Raw genomic sequence first — 27,033 nt, 5'->3', positions numbered from 1 at the left:
ACATTGGCATTTCAATTCATTGGACTATGTTAAGTTTTGGAAATTTGCATTGACAAAAGAATGTTGGGAAATGGGTTTTCATGAAATGTTTTTGGGGTAAATATAGTGGTAAGTCTTGATAGGTGGTGTAGATGAAATTGTTTAAGTTGGCCTGAGTGTCCTTGGTGAAAGAACAAAAAGTCGCACGGATAGGTGTCGAGCCTTCCGGTTAATACCGATAAAAATGACAATTGGTAGTACTCGTATAGTCTACTTGCAGACATTGACCTAGGAATTACCAGAGTTGTATTTACCGCCTCCTTTAATTAATTTGATAAATTTTGAACAGTTGAAGTTGCATAACATCATTGAGCATGATGGTTTTCAAAAGATGAAGATGTATTTTCTTTTCAAAAAGGCCTGGCATGGCATGGCATGTGCATTCATCTCTTGAGACTTGTATAAAATGTATATACTTTGTTAAGGATTTCCTACTGGGCTTTATGCTCTCACCCTACCAGATTTTTGTGCAGGAAAAGACGTGGTGAATCCTCCTAATTGAGGGCGTGGAAATGTGTGTGTTGAGAGCACTAAAGTTCTCATTTGCTATGATCCTATTTGTAAGCCAAGGGCTATGTATGTATGGGTTTGAATAACCATTTTGTGTAGCAGGCTTAAGCCTTGGAAGATTGTGAACCCTTGGGAGTGCTTATTTGGTTATTTTGCTTGTTGTTGAATCAATGTAATATCGCATGAGGAACTATTATTATTATGTAATGCAAGTATAGGAAGTTATATTTGGTTTTCCTTTAAGAGAGCCATGATTGTTGCATTATCATTTGGGCTAGAAATTTGGGGCGTTACACAACCGTTCGATTGCCGAGTCTTCATCACAAACTTTCGCACCGCCGTCGATGACGTGACCCCTTCATCTCCTCCCAACATTACAGTGGCGCAATCAATGGCTCTTGCAACACAACAATGCATGAAATACTTTCTCACACCGATTACATTCTCTATTCCCAAATCTTTTGTTGCCTCCCTTTTCAAAACCCAGATCCTTCGAGGGGGAAGGGGAGAGAGAGAGAGAGAGAGAGAGAGAGAGAGAATTAAATAGAACCACATAATTCAAACCAAACGTGCAAAGCATAACAGTAGGGGTAAAATTGGGATAAAAAAAATACAACATGACTTCCAAGTGCATGAGATAGAAACTTAGGACCTAATGGGTAATATATGCAATTATTGGAACCGGCTGGTAAAAAACCCTAGAAAATAATTGGAAGATTACAATAACCAAAAATTTGATGGTCCATTCTCGTCTATCTGTTGATATGGGAGCCTAGACAAAGATCAAGAATGTCATCATTATATTAATAGGGAGTGGAAAAAAAAAAGATCAAGAGAAAATAGGATTCAAAACTACCACATGGAAAGAAAATCTCAAGTAATAAGATTTAATAGATCAATACAAAAAAATTTGGGAGTAATTGGAATACTTGTTTGTGAGATGAGATTTATTGATAAATATCCGTAAATTATTATCCTTTTTGGATCAAATTTTTTGCCTAAAAAAATAAATATGATTTGGACTAAATTATTTTGTCCTTACATCTATTAGCAACAATTCAAAATTTTGTCATTAAAAGTCGTTTTTTTTTTTTTTACTTTTTGGGACAATATTTTAGTTACTATCTGCACAAAGATCGATATTAATCCCTAAAACCATTTTGCAACAAAATTTTTATTTTTAAGAATAAAAAAAATAGTTCTTAAAATTTTTACATATTGTAGTGGATGATTTTTGAAGCAAACATCCCACGTCGGAAAAAAATAACAACAATAAAAAAAAATGTGAGTATTCATGGATCAAGATAGGCCCTAGTGTTATTGTGAAAGAGAGTGCAAAACAATATTTTAAGCTGAAAGTATGCCCATATCTAGGGATGTAATAATGGCCCAGCCCGGTCAATCCGGGCCCAGGCTCTGGCCATCCAAGCGTGCTTCGCGGGCTCTAGCTTTTTTAGCGAGCCGGGCCAGGCTATCCCATGGGCTAAAAAATAGGGCCCAGGCCTAGGCCCAAGCCCAAGCCCACTCATAATAGGGCCTAGGGCTTGGGCCACGGGCCTTGGGTAGAGGACCGGGCCTAGTCGGGGTTTTTTTTATTAAGAATAAAAAATTTTAAAAAAAAAACTATACTAGAGTATTTTTGAAGCAGTTGTACCGTTTTAAAACTTTTGAGAAGTGTATTTGAACCCTTTATTTTATTTTGGGGATCTTTGGTATTATTATAGGTTGGATTTGGAGGAGTATAATCCGATTTAAACTTGTTGCGTTTGGTTGTTCGCACTTATTCTTGTCAAAAGTTCCTTGGAGACTTAGAAATTCTATTCTAGGGTCGACACCAGCCTTTCTAAGGGTCGACCCTTACCTGTTGATGAAGTTTCTGGAAGTGTTGCTGGAAAATAGGGTAGACACCAGACTAGGAGAGGGTCAACCCTCTTATGTCTGTGTGTTAGTTGCTGGAAGATAGGGTAGACACCAGACTGGGAGAGGGTCGACCCTCTTATATCTGTGTGTTAGTTGCTGGGAGATAGGGTAGACACCAGACTGGGAGAGAGTGGACCCTCTTATGTCTGTGTGTTGGTTGCTGGAAGATAGGGTCGACCCCTACGTGTTTTTTTCTGATTTTTGGGGTTCGAATGGGCCCTACCCTTGGGGGTTTTTTGGGCCTATTATTTTATTTGACCTTGGGGCTATTTGCTACTAGTATAAATAGACCCAAACCACTTTCCTCTCATTACTTTTTCTCCTCTTTTCCTCTCAACCCTTGATTTCTCTTATCTCTTTGTAAAAGTTAACAGTTCACACTTAGATCTTCAGATCTACTCACCTAGAGCCATCTTTTCACCTTGGGCCTTTGGGAAAGGTTGTAGATCTTGTCAAGGGCTTTCTATTGATCCAAGTGGTTCGTGGTTTCGTCGCTGGTGATTTTTGGGTGTTTTCTCTTCGCTTCAAGAGGTAGGAATTTCTTTGCTGCTTTCCAATACTTCGTTTATAGATAGACATGTGATAGATTTTATTGCATAAAAACCATATTCATTATGGATTTGCCTGAAAGTCATGAAAAGGGATCTAGGGTTTGATATTTGTGATTGGAGTTGTTAAGTTGTTTGTTGTTGGGTTATTTGGGAAATGATTTATTTTGCTTGTGAAGAGAGGGAGGAAAGCCCTAATTTAATATTATTGATATAATGGATTTAAAAGGGAGGAGGTTGAATAATCCTTCTATATTTTGCTAATATGGGTTGTATGATTGTGTTTATATCAAAAGAAAATAAAATGAAAAGTAACCACGGTGTTGGTTTTGTTTTAGACTAATCACATGAAGTTGAGTTGAGTTGAGTTATGGTTTTGATACCGATGGAATTGGTTTTGTGAAATAAAGAGGATGGGTTTGGTTTTGATTTTTGTAAAGTGACGAGAATGAATTCTTAGAAAATGGTTGGAGTTGTGTAGATTGGAAAAATAAAGAAAAGTGGTCTTTTTGAAAGAAAATGAAATCATCACCCTTTGTAAACGAATAATGAACTTGAAGTTGGATCTTGGAACCTTTACACATTATCATTGTTATTGGACTGAAAGTCTTGCGAGAATTGGGTTTTTGTTTTCGTTTCATATTAGATGCAGAAATGGATAGATATGAATGTAAATGGTGGAGTTGGTTATTTGTAATTTCTCACCTATGAAAATATTGATAGCTTATCTATTTTGGAGATTGTATATATGTTTAGAAATATATGTTTTGGGCTATCGGTGGAGGATAGCTATGGCTGTTGTAGAAATTGCATGTGGACTAGGTGAATTAAAACTAATCCTTCATTGGCTGTCATTGAATATGACTGTGTTTATATACATTGTGTATGTATTACACTTGTGTTATTATGCATTCTTGTATGTTGGGATGGTTGGAAATGTGCTTCCCCTTCGAAGAAGAGGTACCAGTACCTTACAGCTAGCGCCTGGAGAACTTGGCAGAGATACCATTACCTTCCAACCGGTGTCTGGTAAATTGGGATTTTAGTATGGAAACGTGTATCCTTGACTTGGCATTTTGTTATGGAAAGGTGTATCATTGACTTACCGTGCTTAAGACAGGTAGAGCAGAATTCATTTATCATTATTGTCTCAGTGTATCTGGGTATATCATGGGTTATGATGGTTATTGTTCTAAAAGGCCGTGTTGCCTCAGTTGTTGAAGCAGATAGTTATTGATTGCTTGTTGTTTTCCTTTTGTATTAAAGGCATACTTGAATAGTTATGCATGTGTTGGAAACGAACGTAAGTATTGTGTTGTGATGGTGAAAAACGTGAAAGACTTTGAATACTTGTGTGAACATGTTTTGAAAAGGCAAATCAAGTATAAGTCTGGGAAGTGAGAACAAACATAATGGGCTTGGTGAAATTGTTTTCTTCAGAAATTCGTCATAGTCATATGAATTTTGGAAAAAGGTAACAAGAAGAAAGAAAAGTGAATTGCTTATGTTATTGAATGAAAAGAATGACTTTGAGAAAAGTTCTTATATACATATATTTCTGTATAAACCGTCACATTATTTATACAGTATGAGACTAAGCATTCATGATCATAGCTATCTGTAAGTTGCTATTGTTTAGGATCATGTTGAGATCCCTACTGGACTTTATGTTCATCCCACGTTGCTAATCTTTTTTCAAGTGAATATCGAGAAGTGTTTCAAGGCCATGGATCTTCTTTACCTGTTGGCCACGGGACCTTCTATTTGTGGGCGGAATGCCATTGATGTGAAAGGGTTAAACCCGTTCCTTTACTTTTAAAGATGTAAGTCTACGGGCAATTTATTTAGTTATGCTCATGTTGTATTTAATTTGCATTCGGATGAGAGAATCTTTATTTATTCTTACTCATTGACGCAAAGAGTTTTCCGCATGTTATCTCTAAAATTGAATTAAATTAATGAATCTGGTAATGGTTCCAAGAAATAAACAAAAATGGTGGGGCGTTACAACTTGGTATCAGAGCGAGCCGGGTTTGAATACTTTGGGCTCGTGGGGAGTGGTTTTTACCACATCGGGTTTACTATGCTTGGTGAGGATGTTGCATATAGTTAGGATAAGTGTTAGGATTTACATGTTGCATTTATGTGAGCATGGGATTAAGTTTCTTGGATAGTACTTATAGCCGGTGAACTTGCTTTGAGGTCTTATCGGAAACACGCCTGATTAACATGGTTTCTGATTGGAATTCCTTGAGATTTCTAGGATGAGTGTCTATCTTTGAGGACTTGATTCGATTATGTGTTTAGGTGTTTAGTTGTTTATATGCGATAGAAATTGTATGGTTTGAGAAGTAAGTGTGTCTTGTAGCCTAGAGGTGGCGAGTGTGTGCCTTAGGAAAGGTCGTTGTGTTAAGTACTAAGCTTGGTTTTGTTTTTGGACTTTATAGGATGTCTACACGAGGGAATAGAGGTCGAGTTGGGAATAGGAGTGCCGGTAGGGGCACAACGGTTCCTTTAGCACCAGTCGTTACAGCATCGGCTATCGATGAGGAAGTTGCACACGAGATTGTAAGAGCAGTGCAAGAAGCTCTAGCTTGCAATGAGGGTGACAACAGGCATACCCTCAAACTAACTAAGGAGTTTCTTCACTCCAATCCGCTAGAGTTTTTGGGGGAGGCTAAACTGTTGGAGGTGGAGGATTGGTTGGAACAGATTACCAAGACTCTTGTTAGGCTCAAAGTCAAAGATGAAGAATTGAGGGTCTCTTTGGCAACTTTCTAATTGAGAGGAGATGCGAGTTATTGGTGGAAGTATGCTAAGAACACAGTAGGTAACACGTGGGTTGCTTTCACGGAGGCCTTTTGGGCCAAGTACTTCCCTCCTTCCGCTCGGGAGAGGTTGAGGGAACAGTTTGTTGAGTTGCGCTAGGATGCTACTCCTTTGGCACAGTTTGAGATGCGGTTCAGTAGTTTGTCGAGGTTTGCTCCAGAGTTAGTGGCAACAAAGGAGCGTCGTTGTTATGAGTTTGAGAGGCGGTTGCGTGATGATATCTAGAAGAAGGTAGCTGGATCTATGTGGAAGAATTACAATGCTATAGTTGAGGCGGCGGCGCATGAGGAGGCCGTGGTTATGAGTGTTGGTCGGGTTATGGAGGAGGCCACTTTGGTGACTCCTACGGTTCATAAGCATTCTAGGCTCAGTAAGAGGTGGAGGTGAGCATATGCTTAATCACAGGTTCAGCCCTTGTCTTCGTCAGGGGTTTCAGACTCGTCAGTTAGGAGGCCTAGTGAGATTCAGGCTTCAAGTCAGTTATAGAGTAGGGAGCCTCCTGTTTGTTTTGATTGTGGTCATCTGGGCCATGTTAGACATTTTTGCCCTTTGCATGTGAATGCTTCAGGTGTTTCAAAGCCTAGTTGGACTTAGTCTTTTCAGTCCAGTCAAGGGCGGTACCAATACCAGACCCGTGTAGGCTAGGCTTTGAGAGCTCCGCGATGGTCTACTTTTCAGCCAACACAGTAGTATTACCCTAGAGAGGGACTTTTGCATTAGAGGCCGGTGATTTAATATGTGAACTTTTTGTTGTTAACCAATGTACCGGTGGGTGTTGATACACCGCGATTATGTGTTGTATATGTACATGTATTGTTGTTTGTTTACTCTTATGAATTAGGGGCACGCAGTGAATCTCGAGCGCTCTTTTATATGTGTAATGAGAAATGGTTCATGGACTGATAATCTTAACAATGTTGTATACGTGTTATTGCCTTATGAGATGGTTATGTAATGGCCTGTGAGCCTTGTTTTATTTGGGAGTTTAATGTTGAGAACGGGTAACCCGTGGATTGTTGTAATTAGTAGTGTTGTGCGGTGAGAATGAATTATAAGGCTCGAACGTGTGGAGTATAGAGAAATATGAGATTTGGATTCCTAGATAGTGAGGATGATACTTGTGAGTGTGGCTTAGTGTTTTACTTTGTTGGTCAATGAGTTTGTTGCGATCCTATAGATTTTGTTAAGGGTAATGTTTGTGTTGTGGTTGTTATGAGTTGGTATGGGTTTGCGGTGTTATTAGATATTGAATGGAGCTTACGAATGTGAGGAAAATTTGGTGGTTAGATACTAGAGGTACTCTTTAGAAGGAAGTAAGGTTGTGGGCTCGGGTAACGAGTATGGCATTAGTGAAAATTCTTTTGTGTCCAAATTTGGGTGTTTGTCATTGACCATATCAGTCTCATGTTTGAGAGGTGAATGAGTTTTTTCCATGTAGGCATATGAGTGGTGGTTCCCTTAGAAACGATGGTGGTTTGGCCAAATCTTGAGGAATCCGGTGAGATTCAAGGAATATGAGAACTTGTGTGTGGAACTCCATCTTGGAGCAAGTGATGTTAGGTAGCATGTCGGTGTTTGGTACTGAGTGTAAAGTTTTAATCGAGCTGGTTAGTTAGTTGGTCGATAGGGGTTTGGTTAACACATGGTCACCTTCGGAATAGTTTGGGCTGGCGTGCGAGGTTGTAAGGTTGAGGGTGCATTAGGGTGGTTTGGCGAGCAGTATGTCTTGCGTAAGTGGTTGTGAAGCTTGTGTAAAGACTATCTTGAAATTGTAGAAAATCCCCTGGTTGGGGTAACGTATTGTGAACTCTTCATCATGCGCGTGTTGTATGCTTCATGTAGACGTCCCCGAACGCCCCGGGAGGGTGAGTCCCGTTCTGTTCATTTGTGGGGTCACTACAGCTCGGACTCTCAAATTGTCACGGTTCTTAATCTGAACCAAAGAGTCCAAATCCGGCAAATCGTTTTAAGAAATAGATTTTTGAAAAGAAGTGCCAAACATGGACTGCTTTTCCAGATACAGAGTCGCCACCTAAATATTTTTTATGGGGGAATTTAGGAAACCCTGACTCGGTGCCGAAGGCCACATGTCCGTCATCACCGGAGTTTCTCGGCTCGGGAGCTAGGGTACGATTGGGGAAGGTCAGCTATGAGCACCCCCTCTCGCCCGATCCGAAGATCGACCTCTACTAACCGTGATATCCGTTTTTGAAAACATTATGTGTTCTTATTCCAATTGTTAGCCTAGAATTACTATGTTATGCGCACAGCAAACAAGTATAAACTAGATTGCCTAATTTGGAAAGAAACATTGCATATCCGTTTGTCTTTAAAAAAAAAGTACTTTGGAATTTACTACTCGCAAGTAGGCTAAAATACGGATTTCAACGAATTTTCCCAACTCAAACAATCCAACCTTCACCCACAGGCATTCAAACAATTTATAACACATAAGCATCTAGCCACATGGTAAGCATGCTATCAGGTTAACATTCACACGCATGTGAGATGCTAAAGCATAAATACTTACATCGTACTCCGTGCCAAAACAATAAACTAGTTAGCAAACATGCGTGATCCTAGTTCATGTCAAGTTGACTAATGCAGCACATGCAAGATGCAATTAGAGTAGGCTCGGCTAACCTAAACATGGCATGTGAAATGCAACCAATTAATGCACGTATTCAATTTGGGATTGAAATACAAATGCAGTTAGAATGATGTACCGAGCCCGGTGCATACAAAACAAATGTATGGATGCACGCATGCATAGCATAAGGTATGCTAATTTAAACATGCCCTAACCTACCATCATAAGCAGGTAAATAAAAGGGAAGAAAGAAGTGGGGTTTGGAAGACATACACACCACTCACACACACTTATTACAGATTTGCCCTCGCCCGGAGGGACCAAATAAATAATACAAATAATTAACCTACAAGCTAATTAATTATTACAAATTGCCTAATTAGTTAACAAACTAACTAAGCTAGGAAGAACAGTAAACTGCCTCGGGAAGAGAGCTCAATGCAATGCGTGCTCGGGTCTTGCTCGGAAGTGCACCGCCATGCATAGGCTGCCTTTGTTTTCCTTGCTGTACTCCTCTAGAGGCTGCTAAAACCTCAGGATTGCTTCTCTGGATGCTGGGGAATGCCATCAGCTGAGTAGAATGCCCACCGGCAGTGGCCTGTGATCACCGGCCATTGGTGAAGCTATCGGCAGAGAGAGGATTGTCGGTCGGCACTTAGCACTGCCGGTCGGCAGAAAGCTCCTGCAGAATCTGCAATTGACAGCAACAGAGGGCAAGGCAGAGCATGGCAATACAACTCAAGGCATATATGCACCAATCATATCCCTTATCATGTTAGTGACTCAAAGGGACATGCTCCTTGGTTCTCGGACCATCAATCGCGCATTTCAATGCGTGATGGCCCAAGAGACCAAGTTATGCATTTCCATGTCAAATGCAATGCAAACAATCAAACCAATGGGGACTTAACCTCTATCATGGATAGTCAAGAGGCCAAGCATGCATGCCAATGCAATGCAACCTAAGCATGTTAGCTAGGGATGCAATATGGCAATGCAAATAAGCAGGCAATAAACAAGCATGCAAGCTAGTGGACATGCAAGACATGGTGTAGACACCCCATTTTTGACCGTCCTCAAGACTTGGACGTCACCGCTGGGAACACTCGGTGATTATCCATGTTTGTGTTCGTTTGGAGTTCTCGGAGGCCTCGGCTCGCGCGCCTTGTCTCAGGATCTCCGAACTTGACTGTTTAGTGTCTGGTTTCACACCAAACACTTGTGTTTTGCCTTTGAGAGGCAGGGTAGGGCTTGTAGACCATCCCCACCCACCATCGGCAGTGACTAGAGGCCACCGGCTGGTTTTTGCTGCCACCGGCAATGTTTATTGCCGGCCGGCACTATTTGTTGCCGGTCAGCACTTTTTAGTGCCGGCCGGCACTCTTTTTGGCCAAGATGGCATTTTTGGCCGGCCGACTACTGTGCATCTGCTTTTGCAGATATTTTAAGACGGCTGTCTTGCTTTTGGCTCCCCTCCATACACGTGTATGGAGGGATCTCCCTCTTTAGAAGCTTGTCTTGTAAGCTTTACAAGACAAAAGCCTCTATAAAGAGAAGCCTTGTGTCTTGGCTTTGAGGTTAGACACTTGAGATATTTTGAGAGCTTAGACAGCCATTGTTAGGGTTTGAGTTCTAGGGTTAGGGTTAGATACACATCCTATCTCTCTTTCCCTCTCTTTTGTGCTCTTGTGTGTGTTTTAGTCCATACTATTGCACACAAGCACCTAGTGTTTCACCTTCCTCTTGGAACTGAGGTTCTAAGGGACTGATTTTGAGGTTTTGAAGCTGATTTCAAGCCAAGGAGGGCCATTGGAGCATCTTTGTTGAAGAAGTCTTCAAGGGTAAGAATCTTACCCCTTTTTACCCCATTTTTGCATTGTATTTCTACCTATCTTAAATTCGTTTTTGAGCTTAGTGTATAATACAAAAAAGTTCTATTTTTAAGCCCTCTTGGTTGTTTGTTAAGAGTGTTTTGTGGTTTGGATAAGTTTGAATACCCTTAGGCCTTGAAAGGCCTCATTTTGTGCCCTTTTGTGTGAACTCCGGGATTTTGGTGTTGGGGTCTCTTCACCACTGAAATCTTGAGGGATTTCAGTGGTGACGGTGATGCCTTGAAGTCCCAAGAAGGAGAGGGCCACCCCCTCTCCTTGTTGTCCTTGAAAAGGGCATGTTTTGGCCTCTTGAGGGAGCACCATGTTAGAGGGTGTATTGACCATGACTTGGCTGCTTTTTATGCTTAATATGTCATGTTATGCCTCTGTTTTTACTTGGTTTTGGTACTCCATGCATGCTTAGCATAGTTGCCATGTAATGCCTTGTTATGCCTTAACATGTCTTAGGTTGTGTGCCTTTGTTTCTAGCATGTTTTAGGCTTACATTTGTGAAGATTTTGTGCTTATATTGACATGTTTTAGGTCTGTCCATAAATGTTTGGGTTGATTTTGGCATGCTTGGTATAGCTCCTTTGTATTTGGGCTTGTTGGCCTTGAGCATATGAATGTATAGCATGACATCTTTGCATCATTTTGGTGATTTGGGGTCACCTTATATGTTATTTCAGTCCCATTTTCATGCCTATGTGTTTGCCTTGAATGCATCTTTAATGCCTCATAAGCTTGTGTAGCAATGCTCCTTGTTTTGGCACTTGTGCATGCCTCTAAATTTGAGCCACTTAGATGCCATCTAAGTAGTCCTTTAGCCTTGTTTTAACATGCTAAAAATCTTTTTTTTTAGTTGCTTAATGCATGCCATGTTTGTTGTGATAAACGTGTTTCAAAGCTTCATGACTTGCCTCAAGTACTTGGACCATGCTTGCATGCATTTGCTTGTCTTGTTTAACATGATTTGGCATGATTTTATGACATGATTTTTAATGCTTATGTTATAGTGACCCCGGTCTTTTCTCTTTAAATTATTGTATCCGGACTTAGGTTCCGTGGATCCTGTCATTACTTATTGGTTGTTGTTGTCCTTTAATCTCTTTGTATTTGAAGTATAGGTTGGGTTGGGCGGGTCTGTTACAGGTTGGTTGATTTTAGATGCCAATAGGTGATGCCCAGATTTTTGGCCTTTACGCTCGAGCGGAAGTTTTAACGCTCGAGCGGTCCCTTCGTTGTTGCTTCTCCGCTCGAGCGGTAATTTTGACGCTCGAGCGTGATTTTCCATCTCCCAGTATTTTGCTCTGTAGTTCTTCCGCTCGAGCGGTATTTTTTACGCTCGAGCGTGATCCCTTGTTTTTGCTCCTCCGCTCGAGCGGTGAGTTTGACGCTCGAGCGGGTGTCAGTGCCTGCAAAACTTCTGGAAGGGGGCAATTGACGCTCGAGCTGCTTTCTTCACGCTCGAGCATGATTCTGTGTCTTACGCTCGAGCGGGGCTTTCTACGCTCGAGCGTAGAGTCGATTATATCAGTCCGTGATTTCACTTTTTGGATCACTTTTTGACCTACTTTTCCTTCATAACTTTTTAAAAACCGCCCCTGGAGTGTTTTTATCTCTTTCTCTCCCTCTACACACCTTCTCTCCTTCGATTGATCTACTTAGAGTGAGTTTCTACCTTAGATCCTTTATTAAAAAGTTAGAGTAAGTTGAGGGCTTCGTTTTAATCTGAGAAACTTGGGATTTGGAGCACGTTGGTCTTTGGTCTTCATCTCCATCTTCTCTATACGGGTTTTTTTCTTCGAGGTAGGGATTTTCCTACTCCAATTTATATGTTTTGTTCTAAGTTTGGTATTTTGATAGGTTGGGGACACTTTGAAAATTTTGGGAACAAAACCTAGTTGAATTGCTAAATTGATTTGAGTAATTAATTTAAGGAAATTGGGGAATTTGGTTAAATCCATGAAATTGGGGAATTTATTGATTAAATGGTGTAGTTGGTTAATATAAATCACTCGCCTATTGAATTGTTGTTATATTTATTTCCAGTCTAGAAATAACTGTTTTGGGCTATCGGTGGAGGATAGTCGTGATTGTTGTAGACATTGCATGTGGATTAGGAATAACTGAAACTAATCACATTGGGTAAGTCATCAATTTGACTATTGCATTAATACAGAAAATACGTGTATTGATTGAGCATTGCATTTGCATACATTGTTTTGTGTGGGAGGAGATAGGGGATGTACTCCACGGTTTAGGGGAAGATAGGGGATGGACCTCTAAACCGGATTTTTGTTTGGGAGGAGATAGGGGATGGACTCCATTAGCACCATTTTTATGTGTGCTTATTATATTGAAGTGTTTTAACATGATTATTGATACAGCACTAAAATGTGTATCAAATGGGAAGTATGAGGTGTTTTGATATGAGCATGAGTCTCATTTGTTTTGTTGATATTGGAAGTAATGTGAATGTGATATATAATTCACTGTTGTAAGCTTGGCCAGGTTCTGAGCCATGTTGATAATAATAGAAAGGGAAATATGTCTTAGACATTAGTGTCATGAGACTGTTTAATGATAAAATTGATTATCTTGGTTAACCATCTATTGAATGCTATAGCTTTATTCAATGCTTATATTTGGTTTAGTATTTTTTCTACTGGGCTGTGGCTCACCCTTTATGGGAACATCATTTTCAGGTTCAGGTGATAAGCTACCTCCACGGACTTAGCCTGGAAGGATTTGATGTTTGGGATTTTGAAGACTTGTCTTTAGTTATATGTTTTATTTTGTTATTTTTGAGATTTCATGTAAACATTCAAGCCTAGGGCTTAACTTGTAAATGAGTTAGTACTCATCCTTTTTGTGTCCAAGTGTTAGCTTGGAAAGATGTAAGCCCTTAGGGCATTTATTTTGATGTTGCAGGATGTTACATGTGATGTCTTTCAATAAGAATACTCTGATGAATAACTCAAATGATTCATTTTCTTTTATAAATGCATGTTAATGTTATGGTTATTATGGGTTTATTTTGAGGGCGTTACATATGTTGCATGCTATGTGTCCATGATTACCCCCTTTCAAATGTGTTTGAGGGTTGTTCAATTTGTGCTTAAGTGTTGGCCCTCAATTATGTGCATGTGTGTATGTATTTGGTCCCCCCATATTATAGCATTTTGGCTACTGTTTTGGGCCCTATTAGAGCTGCCCAAATCATGTTTAAGACCACCTTTTCATTGGCTAGCATTGCCTCATGTTTGCTTGCATGCTTGCATAAGTGTATCACCATGCCATGTTGCATCCTTAGCTTGCATGCCTAGGTTGCATTACATTTTGCATGCATGCTTTGTTCCTTGACTTAGTGATAGGAATTGGGCCTTGTTTGGTTTGATTTGGTTTGCATGCATTTGAAATCAAAGATGCATACTTGGTTCTTTGGGCCATCATGCATGGAAATGCGTGATTGGTGGTCCGAGAATCGAGGCACATGCCCCTTTGAGTCATTATCATGATAAGGGACATGGTTGGTGCATATATGTCTTGAATTGTGCTGCCATGCTTTGCCTTGCCCTCTGTTGCTGTCATTTGCAGATTCTGCAAGAACACTCTGCCGACCGGCAGTGTAAGGTGCCGACCGGCAATCATTTCCCTGCCGACAGCTTAACTTTGTGCCGGTGGCCACATCCCACTGCCGGTGGCAATTCCATTCATCCGGTGGTGATCCCCATTGCCCAAGGAAGCAGTCCTGAGGTTTTGGCAACCTCCAGAGGAGTGAAGGAAGGAAAACAGAGGCAGCTCGCGCATGGCGGCGCATTTCCCGAGGCGATTTCCTATTTTCTTAGGATTAGTTAATTTGCTTAGTTGATTAGGCAATTTGTAATATTTAATTAGCTTGCGTAGTTAATTAATTTGTAATATTTATTTGGCCCCTCCGAGCGAGGGCAAATCTGTAATAAGTGTGTGTGGGTGGTGTGTATGTCTTCCAATCCCCACTTCTTTCTTCCCTTTTTATTTACCTGCTTATGATGGTAGATTAGGGCATCTTTAAAATTAGCATACCTTATGCTATGCATGTGTGCATCCATGCATTTGTACTGCATGCATTAGGCTCGGTACATCACGCTAACTGCATTTGTACTTCAATTCAAAAAATTGAATATGTGATAGTTGATCGCATTTCATATGCCATGCTTAGGTTAGCCGAGCCTATCTAATTGCATCCTATATGTGTTGCATTAGGCAATTTAACATGAACTAGGACACGCATGTTTGCTAACTAGTTTATTGTTTTGGCACGGAGTACGATGTAAGTATTTTCGGTTTAGCATCTCGCATGCGTCTGAATGTTGCCATGACAGTATGCTTGCCATGCGGCTAATTGTTTATATGATAAACTGTTTGAAATGCCTGTGGGTGAAGGTTGGATTGTTTGAGTTGGAAAAACTCATTGAAATCCGTGTTTTAGCCTACTTGCGAGTAGCAAATTCCAAAGCATTTTCAAAACAAACGGATACGCAATGTTTCTTTCCAAATTAGGCAATCTAGTCTATACTTGTTTGCTGCGCGCATAACATAGTAACGCTAGGCTAATAAATGGAATAAGAACACGTAAAGTTTTCAAAATCGGATATCATGGTTAGTAGAGGCCGGTCTTCGGACCGGGCGAAAGGGGGTGCTCATAGCTGACCTTCCCCGATCGTACCCAAGCTCCCGAGCCGAGACAACTCCGGTGATGACGGACATGTGGCCTTCGGCACCGAGTCAGGGTTTCCTAAATTTCCCCATTTAAATATTTAGGTGGCGACTCTGTATCTGGCAAAGCAGTCCATGTTTGGCACTACTTTTTCAAAAATCTGTTTCTCAAAACGATTTGCCAGATTTGGACTCTTTGGTTCAGATTAAGAACCGCGACAACAAGAAATCGCGAGTCCGAACTGTAGTAGCATGAGGCCCCTCCGCGGGCGCGTCTACACATGGTGCAATCAAAGCATGCAAAATGTAGGACATGTAACAACATGTAAAGATTGGACTTAAACATGATTTGGGCAGCTCTAAATGGGCCCAAAACAGTGGCCAAAAGCTTAAGAAAATGGAACCAAACACACATACACACATGCACATTTTAAGGCCTAAATGCTTAAGCATCAAAGGACTACTTCTAAGCACACTTAAAAGGGAATAATCATGGACATGTGACATGTATTATAAGCCTTGAAAACATGTAGGAAATGATGCCAAATTAACCTACCAATGCAAGCCATACATGCAACTAAACCCAAGTACCTAAAACATGGCCATATGACTCATGAAGCAAATGACCAAATTGAATCAAAACAGTCCCGAATCATGCAAAATTAAGCCTCAAGAACCACTTAGATGGCATCTAAATGACCTAATCCTAGAGGCATACACAATGGCATAAACATGAAGCATGAAACATCAACTCTTGAAACATCAAAGGGCCATGAAATGCAAGCATATAATCATGCTAAGTGGACTGAAATGACAGGGTGGATAGTCCCAAACCATTAAATCAATGCAAGAATGGCATGCTATACATTCACACACTTAAGGCCAACAAGCCGGAATGCAAAAGGGCTATACTAAGCATGCCAAAGCCGACCCAAACCACTATGGACAGACCTTAAACATGGCAAAATATGCACAAAAGCTTCACAAGGCTAAGCCTAAAACATGCTTGAACAAGGGTTTACAACCTAAGGCATGTTAAGGCCTAAACATGGCATTACAAGGTAGGTATGCTAAGCATGCATGGTGTACCAAAACCAACAATAAACAGAGGCATATTATGATATAATAGGCACAAAAAACAGCCAAGGCATGGTCAACATGAAGCTTAGCTAAATGCTCCCTCAAGAGGCCAAAAATGGTCCATTTCAAGGACAATAAGGAGAGGGGGTGGCTCTCTCCTTCTTGGGACCTCAAGGCACCATCCTCACCTCTGAAATCCCTCAAGATTTCAGTGGTGAGGAGGCCCAAACATCAAGGTCTCGGAGCTCACTCAAAATAGCACAAAATGGGGCCTTTCAAGGCCTAAGAGGGGTCAAACACCTCCAAACCACAAAACACTCTAAACAAACTATTTAGAGGGCCTAAAAATAGAACTTTTTTGTATTATACACTAAGCACAAAAATAGTTCTAAGATAGGTAGAGAAGCAATGAAAAAATGGGGAATAAAAAGGAAGTTTCTCACCCTTGTAGACCACCTTCACAAATGATGCTCCAACAGCCCTCCTTGGCTTGAATCCGCTCCAAAATACCAAAACCAGCCCTTAGAACCTCAGTAACCAAAGGAAGGTGAAGCACTAGGTGTTTGTGTGCAATAGAATGGACTAAAACACCTAGAACACACACAAGAGGGAGATATAGAGATAGGATATATATGAAACCCTAACCCTAGAACTCAAACCCTAAAAATGGCTGTCTAAACTCTCTAAAATGTCTAAAGTGTCTAACCCCTAAGGCCAAGAGAGAAAACTCTCTCTTATAGAGCCTTTTGTCTTGTAAAGCTTACAAGACAAGCTTCTAAAGAGGGAGATCCCTCCATACACGTGTATGGAGGGGAGCCAAATGCAAGACAGCTGTGATAAAATATCTGCAAAAGCAGATGCATAGTAGTCGGCCGGCCAAAGATGCCATTTTGGCAAAAAGGAGTGCCGACCGGCAACAAAAGGTGTCGACCGGCAAAATAGATTGCCGATGGAAACAAAAACCAGCCGGTGGCCTCTGGCCATGGCCGGTGGTGTGTGGGGATGCCTCACAAGGCATTCCCTGCCCCTCCAAGGAAAAACACAAGTGTTTGGTGCAAAACCAGACACTGAACAGTCGAGCTCGAAGATCCTGAGGCAAGGCGCGCGAGCCGAGACCTCCGGGAACTCCAAACGAACACAAACAAGGGTAATCACCAAGTGTTCCAATGGTGACGTCCAAGTCTTGAGGACGGTCAAAAATGGGGTGTCTACACCTCATGTAATTGATAATTTATGATGAGAATATGAAGGAATGGAATTGCAAGATTGGGGATTCCTTTGTTTTGTGTTTGTACTCTATTGTGTTGATAGCACAGTTGTAATTTCTATTAATGGTTATCATAGAAATGTTATGTTTTAGGTTGGTTGTGGAATCACTATAAGGGTGATGGGAGTTGTTGGGTGGTGGTGGAGGTTCACCAATTGTCATATGTTGAGAAACGAACTCGGTAGATGAATTTTTCCTTGTATTGTAGCCTCGGATGGCAATGTTGAACTATAATGTTCTAGATTTAATCTAAGTGTTAATAAAGGTTTTCGATACGTAGTTTATTTGATTTAATAAATGCTGAATTTAACAAAGTATGATAATGCAAACGATTTAGTGTTCGGAGTAACACTTTATTTTATTATTAGAAGATGGTTGCAAAAAATTTTAAGAATTTATTTGAAATTGAGAACATATTTTGGTTGTGGAAACCTTCAAAGAAAAGGAGAAAATGTGGGAAAAATTTTTTTTTTTACATGGTTTTGTGACTAATGTCACCTTTTGTGGAAGGTTCACCTCGAGTTGCATTGTGTTCTTAATTTCGGGGACTAAATTTCCTAAGGCAGGGAGGTTGTAGCACTTGTACCCTTTTAAAACTTTTGAGAAGTGTATTTGAACCCTTTATTTTACTTTGGGGATCTTTGGCATTGTTATGGGTTGGTTTTGGAGGAGTATAATCCGATTTAAAATTGTTGGGTTTGGTTGTTCGCACTTATTTTTGTCAAAAGTTCCTTGGAGACTTAGAAATTCTATTCTAGGGTCGACACCAGCCTTCCTAAGGGTTGACCCTTACCTATTGGTGAAGTTTATGGAAGTGTTGCTGGAAAATAGGGTAGACACCAGACTAGGAGAGGTCGACCTTCTTATGTCTGTGTGTTAGTTACTGAAAGATAGGGTAGACACTAGACTGGGAGAGGGTCGACCCTCTTATGTCTATGTGTTAGTTGCTGGAAGATAGGGTAGACACCAGACTGGGAGAGGGTCGACCCTCTTATGTCTGTGTGTTGGTTGCTGGAAGATAGGGTCAACCCCTACGTGTTTTTTTTCTGATTTTTGGGGTTCGAATGGGCCCTACCCTTGGGGGTTTTTTGGGCCTATTATTTTATTTGACCTTGGAGCCATTTGCTACTAGTATAAATAGACCCAAGCCACTTTCCTCTCATTACTTTTTCTCCTCTTTTCCTCTCAACCCATGATTTCTTTTCTCTCTCTCCAAAACTTAACTTTTCGCACTTAGATCTTCAGATCTACTCACCTAGAGCCATCTTTTCACCTTGGTCCTTTGAGAAAGGTTGTAGATCTTGTCAAGGGCTTTCTATTGATCTAAGTGGTTCGTGGTTTCGTCGCCGGTGATTTTTGGGTTGTTTTCTCTTCGCTTCGAAAGGTAGGGATTTCTTTGCTCCTTTCCAATACTTCATTTATAGATAGACATGTGATAGATTTTATTGCATAAAAACCATATTCATTATGGATTTTCTTGAAAGTCATGAAAGAGGATCTAGGGTTTGATATTTGTGATTGGAGTTGTTAAGTTGTTTGTTGTTGGGTTATTTGGGAAATGATTTATTATGTTTGTGAAGAGAGGGAGGAAAGTCCTAATTTAATATTATTGATATAATGGATTTAAAAGGGAGGAAGTTGAATAATCCTTATATATTTTGCTAATATGGCTTGTATGATTGTGTTTATATCAAAATAAAATAAAATGAGAAGTAACCACAGTGTTAGTTTTGTTTTAGACTAATCACGTGAAGTTGAGTTGAGTTGAGTTCTGGTTTTGATGCCAATGGAATTGGTTTTGTAAAATAAAAAGGATGGGTTTGGTTTTGATTTTTGTAAAGTGACGAGAATGAATTCTTAGAAAATGGTTGGAGTTGTGTAGATTGCAAAAATAAAGAAAAGTGGTCTTTTTGAAAGAAAATGAAATCATCACCCTTTGTAAACGAATAATGAACTTGAGGTTGGATCTTGGAACCTTTACACATTATCATCGTTATTGGAATGAAAGTCTTGCGAGAATTGGATTTTTGTTTTCCTTTCGTACTAGATGTAGAAATGCATATATATGAATGTAAGTGGTAGAGTAAGGTGTTTGTAATTTCTCACCTATGAAAATATGGATAGCTTATCTATTTTGGAGATTGTATATATGTTTAGAAATATATGTTTTGGGCTATCGGTGGAGGATAGCTATGACTGTTGTAGAAATTGCATGCGGACTAGGTGAATTAAAACTAATCCTTCATTGGTTGTCATTGAATATGACTGTGTTTATATACATTGTGTATGTATTACACTTGTGTTATTATGCATTCTTGTATGTTGGGATGGTTGGGAATGTGCTTCCGCTTCGAATAAGAGGTACTAGTACCTTCCAGCTAGCGCCTGGAGAACTTGGCAGCGCTTAGAATGAGACGTACCAGTACCTTCCAGCTAGCGCCTGGAGAACTTGGCAGAGATACCATTACCTTCTAACCGGTGTCTGGTAAATTGGGATTTTAGTATGGAAAGGTGTATCCTTGACTTGGCATTTTGTTATGGAAAGGTATATCATTGACTTACCGTGCTTAAAGCAGGTAGAGCAGAATTCATTTATCATTATTGTCTTAGTGTATCTGGGTATATCATGGGTTATGATGGTTATTGTTCTAAAAGGCCGTGTTGCCTCAATTGTTGAAGCAGATAGTTATTGATTGCTTGTTGTTTTCCTTTTGTATTAAAGGCATACTTGAATAGTTATGCATGTGTTGGAAACGAACGTAAGTATTGTGTTGTGATGGTGAAAAACGTGAAAGACTTTGAATACTTGTGTGAACATGTTTTGAAAAGGCAAATCAAGTATAAGTCTGGGAAGTGAGAAAAAACATAATGGGCTTGGTGAAATTGTTTTCTTCAGAAATTCGTCATAGTCATATGAATTTTGGAAAAAGGTAACAAGAAGAAAGAAAAGTAAATTGCTTATGTTATTGAATGAAAAGAATGACTTTGAGAAAAGTTCTTATATACATATATTTCGGTATAAACCGTCACATTATTTATACAGTATGAGACTAAGCATTCATGATCATAGCTATCTGTAAGTTGCTATTGTTTAGGATCATGTTGAGATCCCTACTGGACTTTATGTTCATCCCACGTTGCTAATCTTTTTTCAAGTGAATATCGAGAAGTGTTTCAAGGTCATGGATCTTCTTTACCTGTTGGCCACGGGACCTTCTATTTGTGGGCGGAATGCCATTGATGTGAAAGGGTTAAACCCGTTCCTTTACTTTTAAAGATGTAAGCCTATGGGCAATTTATTTAGTTATGTTCATGATGTATTTAATTTGCATTCGGATGAGAGAATCTTTATTTATTCTTACTCGTTGATGCAAAGAGTTTTCCGCATGTTATCTCTGAAATTGAATTAAATTAATGAATCTAGTAATGGTTCCAAGAAATTAAAAAAAAAAAAAAAAAAAAAAAAGTGGGGCGTTACAATTTTAGTTAAAATTAATGAGATGTTTTGTTTGGTTATGTAATGTTTCATGGTGATATTTTGGCAAGTGGTGATTTTAGCCTAAAAGCCAAAAAGTCACTAAAAAAACTAAAAAGCCAACAAGTTTTATCCTACAAACCTATACACTGTGCCTATAAATGCTTTAATAATTTTTTTCAAACCTATAAATGTTTTCAAGTTCAAGTTGATTTTAAAAAAACAATAATTTGAACATGACTGATGCTTGCAAGTTTGTCGTCATTGTCACGGGTACAATGCAAGGGTACAATGCCATCATTGTCATTGTCACAGACTCATGGGTACAAATATTAATTATTTATATTATTTTTTTCACATCTTTTCGTAGAAGTCAAAAAGTTTTTCTCAAACATACAAGTTTTTTTTACATCATATTTTAGCTAAAAAGTCAAAAAGTTACTAAAAAAGTATTTACCCAAACGAGGCCTTAAATTTAATTATGTATGACGTATGTTTTTTTAATTATGAACTTAAAACTCAAAAAGTATGCAATTATAGCGATCCCGGTTTTTACCGACCTTTGTTGTGTTTCGGACTCAGATTTCGTGATTGTATGTTGATGTCTATATCTTGTTTCGTCCCTTTAATTCTTTGAAATTGAGTTTTGGGATTTGTTGGGTGAGTTTAGAACAAGTTGGGTGTTAGTTGGTATAAATAGTTGTTGCCCAAATTTTGGTCTCTTCGCTCGAGCAAGGCTTTTTACGCTCGAGCGAGCCTTGAGTAGTTTACTTCTTCGCTCGAGCGAGGTTTCTTGCGCTTAAGCGAGGATTGAGAGTCCTTAGGTCTTTTTCCCAGACGCAACTTTTCTGGGAAGGCGGAGTGCTTCGCTCGAGCAAGACTTTTTGCGCTCGAGCGAGCCTTGTGAAATTGTTTCTTCGCTCGAGTGTAGGCTCGAGCGAGACTTCTTGCGCTCGAGCGTGCGTCTGCGTTTGTGGCAAACTTGAAACTTTGCATTCTATGCTCGAGCGGCGCTTCTTGCGCTCGAGCGAGGTCACTTGTTGTGTCCGGTCGCTCAAGCGACAACTCCTTCGCTCAAGCGAAGACTGCATATATCAGTTCGCAGCAGAGATATTTTACACCACTTTTGATCTTCTTTTTCCCTAAAATCCCTAACCTAGCACCTCCTCTCTCTAAAACTCTCTCTTTCTCTACAAATACTCCATGATCTAGGGTCTTTCTACCCTACTTCTTTTGTTCAAAAAATAGAGTATTGCGTGAGCTTCCATTTGATCCGAAAAAGGTGGAGTTTGGTCATCTTCGAGGTTTCTTCCTTCTTCTCCTTTGAGCTTCTACACTTGAGGTAGGGATATTCTACTCTTTAATATGAGTTTTAACCTAGATATTTGTCATTTTGTATAAATGGTGGGATTTGGGAAGATTTGGGTAAAAGTTAAGGTTTGGGTTCTAAACTAAAGAGGGGTTTTCATGTTGATTTACAAAATAACCTTGGGGGTTTGTGTATAAGGTTTTTTATTGTTGAAATGGTGAGATTTAGACCTATGGGTTGATGTTTTGGGAATATAGGGAAAATCGCCCTAAGTTTAGTTGAAATAACTATTTGTGTAAATAATGAAATTGGTTTGGGAATTATAAAATTGGGAGAATATGTGATAGAATGGTGTAGTTTGGTTTGATAAATCACACACCTATGAAAAGTTGATAATGTATCTGTTGATAGATTTGTTTATCTGTTTAGAAAATATCTGTTTTGGGCTATCTGTGGAGGATAGCTATGATTGTTGTAGAAACTACATAAGGACTAGGTAAATTGGAACTAGTCATATGAATATTGTCATTGAATATGACGGATTGATTAAATTGTTGAATGTGCGAATTTTGGTAGTCATTGTGTATGACATACTTTCAAATACATTGTATATGTATCATTGTTTGGGAGGAGATAGGGGATGGTTCCATTGATAATTAAGTTGGCCGGAGCGTCCAGTGTGAAAGTCCCAAAATTACACATACATGGGTGCCGGTTCTCTCGGGTGTGATTCTGTAAAATGGCAAGAAAATGGAAGTGTTGAATAATGTTTGTTATTGAAGTGTTGATAAATAAATTGTAGTCTCGTTTTGAATTGTTTAGATAACAGTGAACTATGTCAATGAATTAATTTGAATAAATGAATAGAAATGGACTGAAATACGAATGTCGATATTGATTAGTAATGAAAAAGGAGTGAGTTGACTTACTAGTATTGAACATTTATCTGATGCTGATAGCTTAGTTAATTCTCATATATTGTTTAGCCTATCTCTACTGGGCTTTGGCTCACCCTACTTGGGAAACCATTTTCAGGTACAAGTGACGTGCCACCTCCAAGGACATAGTTTGGAAGGCTTAGGGGCTGAAGGCTCCACTTTTGTAATTTTGTTTTGTGTTGAATGTTTAATCAAGCCGAGGGTTTTACGTGTATAGAGGCTAGACTCTTCTTTTGTTGTAACCAAGCGAGGTCATGGAAAGATGTAAGCCCTTAGGGCATTTATTTTGTTGTTCTCAATTAGAGTTACATGTTATAGTTTTAGGATGAACATTTATGAAAGTGTAATGCATGTGATATCTTTTGTAATATTAACTCTGATGAATGAAAATATAACATTTCTATAATGTCTATAGATATTGTGAATGATTGATTATATCATATTTTGAGGGCGTGACAACAATTATGTAATATTTTTTTTCTTTCGAAATGAATAATTTTATATATATGAAAATGAAACTTTCAATATTACAATATTAAATTATTTATATAACATTTATTGACTGAATAATTTTTATTTCAAAATGAAATAAAATATTACAAAAAATTGATATTATTAAATAAATTAGGTGTAGATTACTGATGATGGTAGAGCAATTGCATCACTATAAGTCAAGTGCATCCCAACTAAGTTGGCACCTACTAGCCTACCAATCATTTACATTATACTCCACCACATCAATAATCTAATACAAAAAACAAAAAAACAAAATGAAATGAAATAGTAAAAAATAAATTGTTGATCAATCATCGGAGGAAACAGATATTTCAGTCGTGTTGCCCGAGGATATGTTATCCAAGTCATTTTGAATTCACTCATTTTCACTATAATTTCGTCTTCTTGTAAGCGCATGCATATGATCTCTGGATATCATCAGTGCCTCAACCATTTCGAGTGAAAGCATGCTCTGGTAATCGCTCAGCACCTGTCCACTTGCACTAAAAGTTGTTTCCGAAGCAACTGTAGAAATAGGAACGGTTAGTATATCACGGGCCATCTGTGACACCACATGCCACATAGTTTCATTTTGTTTCCACCATTCCAAAATGTCAAAATCATCAGAATCATCCACTAATGGGCTTTCCAAATAACGTTGTAGTTCAGAACTACTTACACTTGTATGTTGAGATATTCTTCTGCTTTTTATTACTGAAAAAACACTTAATTCCCTGCCTCAAGATGAGACTACTAGTGTAGTGTGTGTATGTGTATTTATAGATACAGCTACCTTATATTCTTCAAATAATCTATTGCATGTTTGGATAATAGGGGGAAACTGTGTTTGATCAACGAAAAGATACTCTAAAAATTCTTGTAAACCAAATTATTTACACCTAGGATCAATTATTATGGCTAAACCTAATAGATGAGGCAAATGATCAAAATATTTATAAAAAAAAATTTTCATTGAAGTAATAATGGTTATATAATATTCATTACATATAAATTTTACGAAAACTTTAATTATTTCTGCTAGCATATGTAAAACAAATGGTGAAGTAGGAATATATATATATATATAAATAATTTTGTTAAAGTATCGAAAACTTTTAAAAAATCTTTATACAAGGCTACTTGGCGCCAATTAAGTTCAGTGGGAGTCAGTACTCCTCGTATTGATGTTGTTGCAAAAAATAAATCTATTGCTTTTCTTTATTTACAACCTAATTTTAACATATTATATGTTGAATTCCACCTACTATCTACATCTAAAATTAATTTTTTAAATGACATATTTTCTCGTTGACAAATTTTTCTATATTCTGAAATTCGATTAGCAGAAGACATAATAGTACCAATTGCATTTTTTATTACAAGTACAAAAGTCTCGTATACATGCATAGCTTCTTTAACAATCAAATTTAAAATATAGGCACAAAAACGAACATGAAATAAATCACCATCAACAAGTAATTGTAAAGTTGATTTTAAAGGGGCTACAATTTGATTATAATATGATGCATTATCTAAACTAATCGTAATATTTTATTTTGTAAAGCCCACTCATATAATACATTTTTTATTTCTACACCAAACAAATTTTAAATGAAAAAATTCTTTTATTTAATTTTCAATAATTATCAATAAAATGTGCAGTGATACATTGATATTCAAAACCATTATTTGACCACAAATCGGATGTTAAACAAACTCTTCTATTCAAATTTTTAAAGATGTCAAATAATTCATTTTTAACATCCTCAAATTTCTTTAAAATCCTTTTTTAGTAGTATTTCTTGAAAAACTTTGATATTGGGGTGCAAAACTTTCGTGAATCATTTCGGTAAAATCAGGACATTCACTAGTAGTAAAAGGTTTCTTTTTTCCTAATAATATAATCAATTACAGAATTTTGTGCATGTATAGAATCATATGAAAATGTTTGCAAATTACCAGTTGATGAAGCCCCTAATTACATTTGACTTCAAATATCAGGTTGTTGACTTTGTAAATATTTGTTAGCATGCCTTTTAGATGACTAGTACCCCCTGCAGATGCATCACTAAGTAAATGTGTACAATATTTACGTTTTGTTTTAAATGTAATTGTACCATCAGGATTATTTATAGATATTTTTTCAAAATGTTCCCAAACACTACTATTTCTACTCCTAGATGAGACCCCAATTGTTGGAAGAGGGATATTAGAAAGAGAATTAACAGATTCATGTTGTGTAGTATATGTATCAACATCGACATAAACATTAGGCATATTAGGATCCATAGTAATGTAAGTAAAACAATATATAAGAATTGACAATTAATTTACATAATGTGTAAATACAATCAGTAAAAAATAATAATTAATACATGTGTACAAATAATTAATGAAAAAAATAAGTAGCTAATAAATTTAATTAAACTAATTAATGTTACCGACTGGCGAATGCGATACAAAATTTGCTTCTTCTAATAAAAGTTTATTATTGCACAATTGTAGTTGTCACTTTAGGGATGACACTTCAAAATTAATTGAAAGCTGAGAGAGATTGAGAGAGTTTAAGAGAGAGAGAGAGAGAGAGAACAATTTGTTGTGAAATTTATTTTGAAAAATGAAAAATATTTATAGTATTTTTAATTATGACCGTTTGTATCTATATTACCATTTGAGTTGAGTGATTGATGAGGAGATGCAAGCCACTGCTAGCCACAGTGACACTGGATGTAACGCCCCGAAATAATCCAACATGGACTACCCATAAATAATCAACATTTACCCAACAATAACAATAATCTGCCCATCTTTACATAATTACTAATGAGTCCTTACAAAGGTTTTACATGCGTGTATACATTCATCAATACAAACATATGAATCTATAGCATGTAAAGCATTCATTCTGAAAACAATACAATGCCCTTAAGGGCTTACATCTTCCAAGGCATAAGCCTGGTTACACAAAAATGGTTTCTGCAACCCATAAACATTAGCCCTTGGCTCAAAAAGAATTACACAAAATAAAAGAGCTATGTACTCTTCTCAAAAACATCCACGCCCTTAGTTCGGCGGGATCACCGCATCTTTACCTGCACCAAATCCCATAAGGGTGAGCATAAAGCCCAATAGAGGAATTCTCACAAAGGATATACAGTTATGTTTTTTCCTCAACATAAAAACAAATGTAATTGCAATGCCATGCCAAGATTAAGGTATTGAGGAAAAATATTCATTTCAATGCACCATTTCAAAATCACCCTACTCTCAATATCATCATGTGATCTCATCAATTTCAAACTTCTATTATTAATTCAATAGGGGCGGTAAATATACGACACTGGTAATCCATAGGCCGATGTCTGCAAGTAGACTCTACGAGTACTACCAAACTATCATTTTTACCGGTATTAATCGGAAGGCTCGACACCTATCTGCGCGGCTTTCGGGTCTTTCACCCT

At 38.3% G+C, this 27,033-nt stretch overlaps 1 protein-coding gene across 1 annotated transcript in view; it reads left to right on the top strand.

Annotated features, from left to right (window-relative positions):
• Positions 1 to 5,465: 5,465 nt before the first annotated feature.
• LOC114279536 (acyl-protein thioesterase 1-like) overlaps positions 5,466 to 27,033 on the top strand; it is a 40,650-nt gene continuing 19,082 nt past the window's right edge. Inside the window, exons 1-2 of the mRNA XM_082918066.1 lie at positions 5,466 to 5,777; positions 6,072 to 6,194. Coding sequence (XP_082774192.1) covers positions 5,466 to 5,777; positions 6,072 to 6,194 — 435 coding nt within the window. The remainder of the gene's footprint in view (positions 5,778 to 6,071; positions 6,195 to 27,033) is intronic.

Source organism: Camellia sinensis, chromosome 1 (assembly GCF_055761805.1).
Source record: "Camellia sinensis isolate YWXY chromosome 1, ASM5576180v1, whole genome shotgun sequence".
NCBI lineage: Eukaryota > Viridiplantae > Streptophyta > Magnoliopsida > Ericales > Theaceae > Camellia > Camellia sinensis.
The sequence above is the reverse complement of the archived record's forward strand: the minus strand, read 5'-3'. Positions and strand labels throughout refer to the sequence as shown.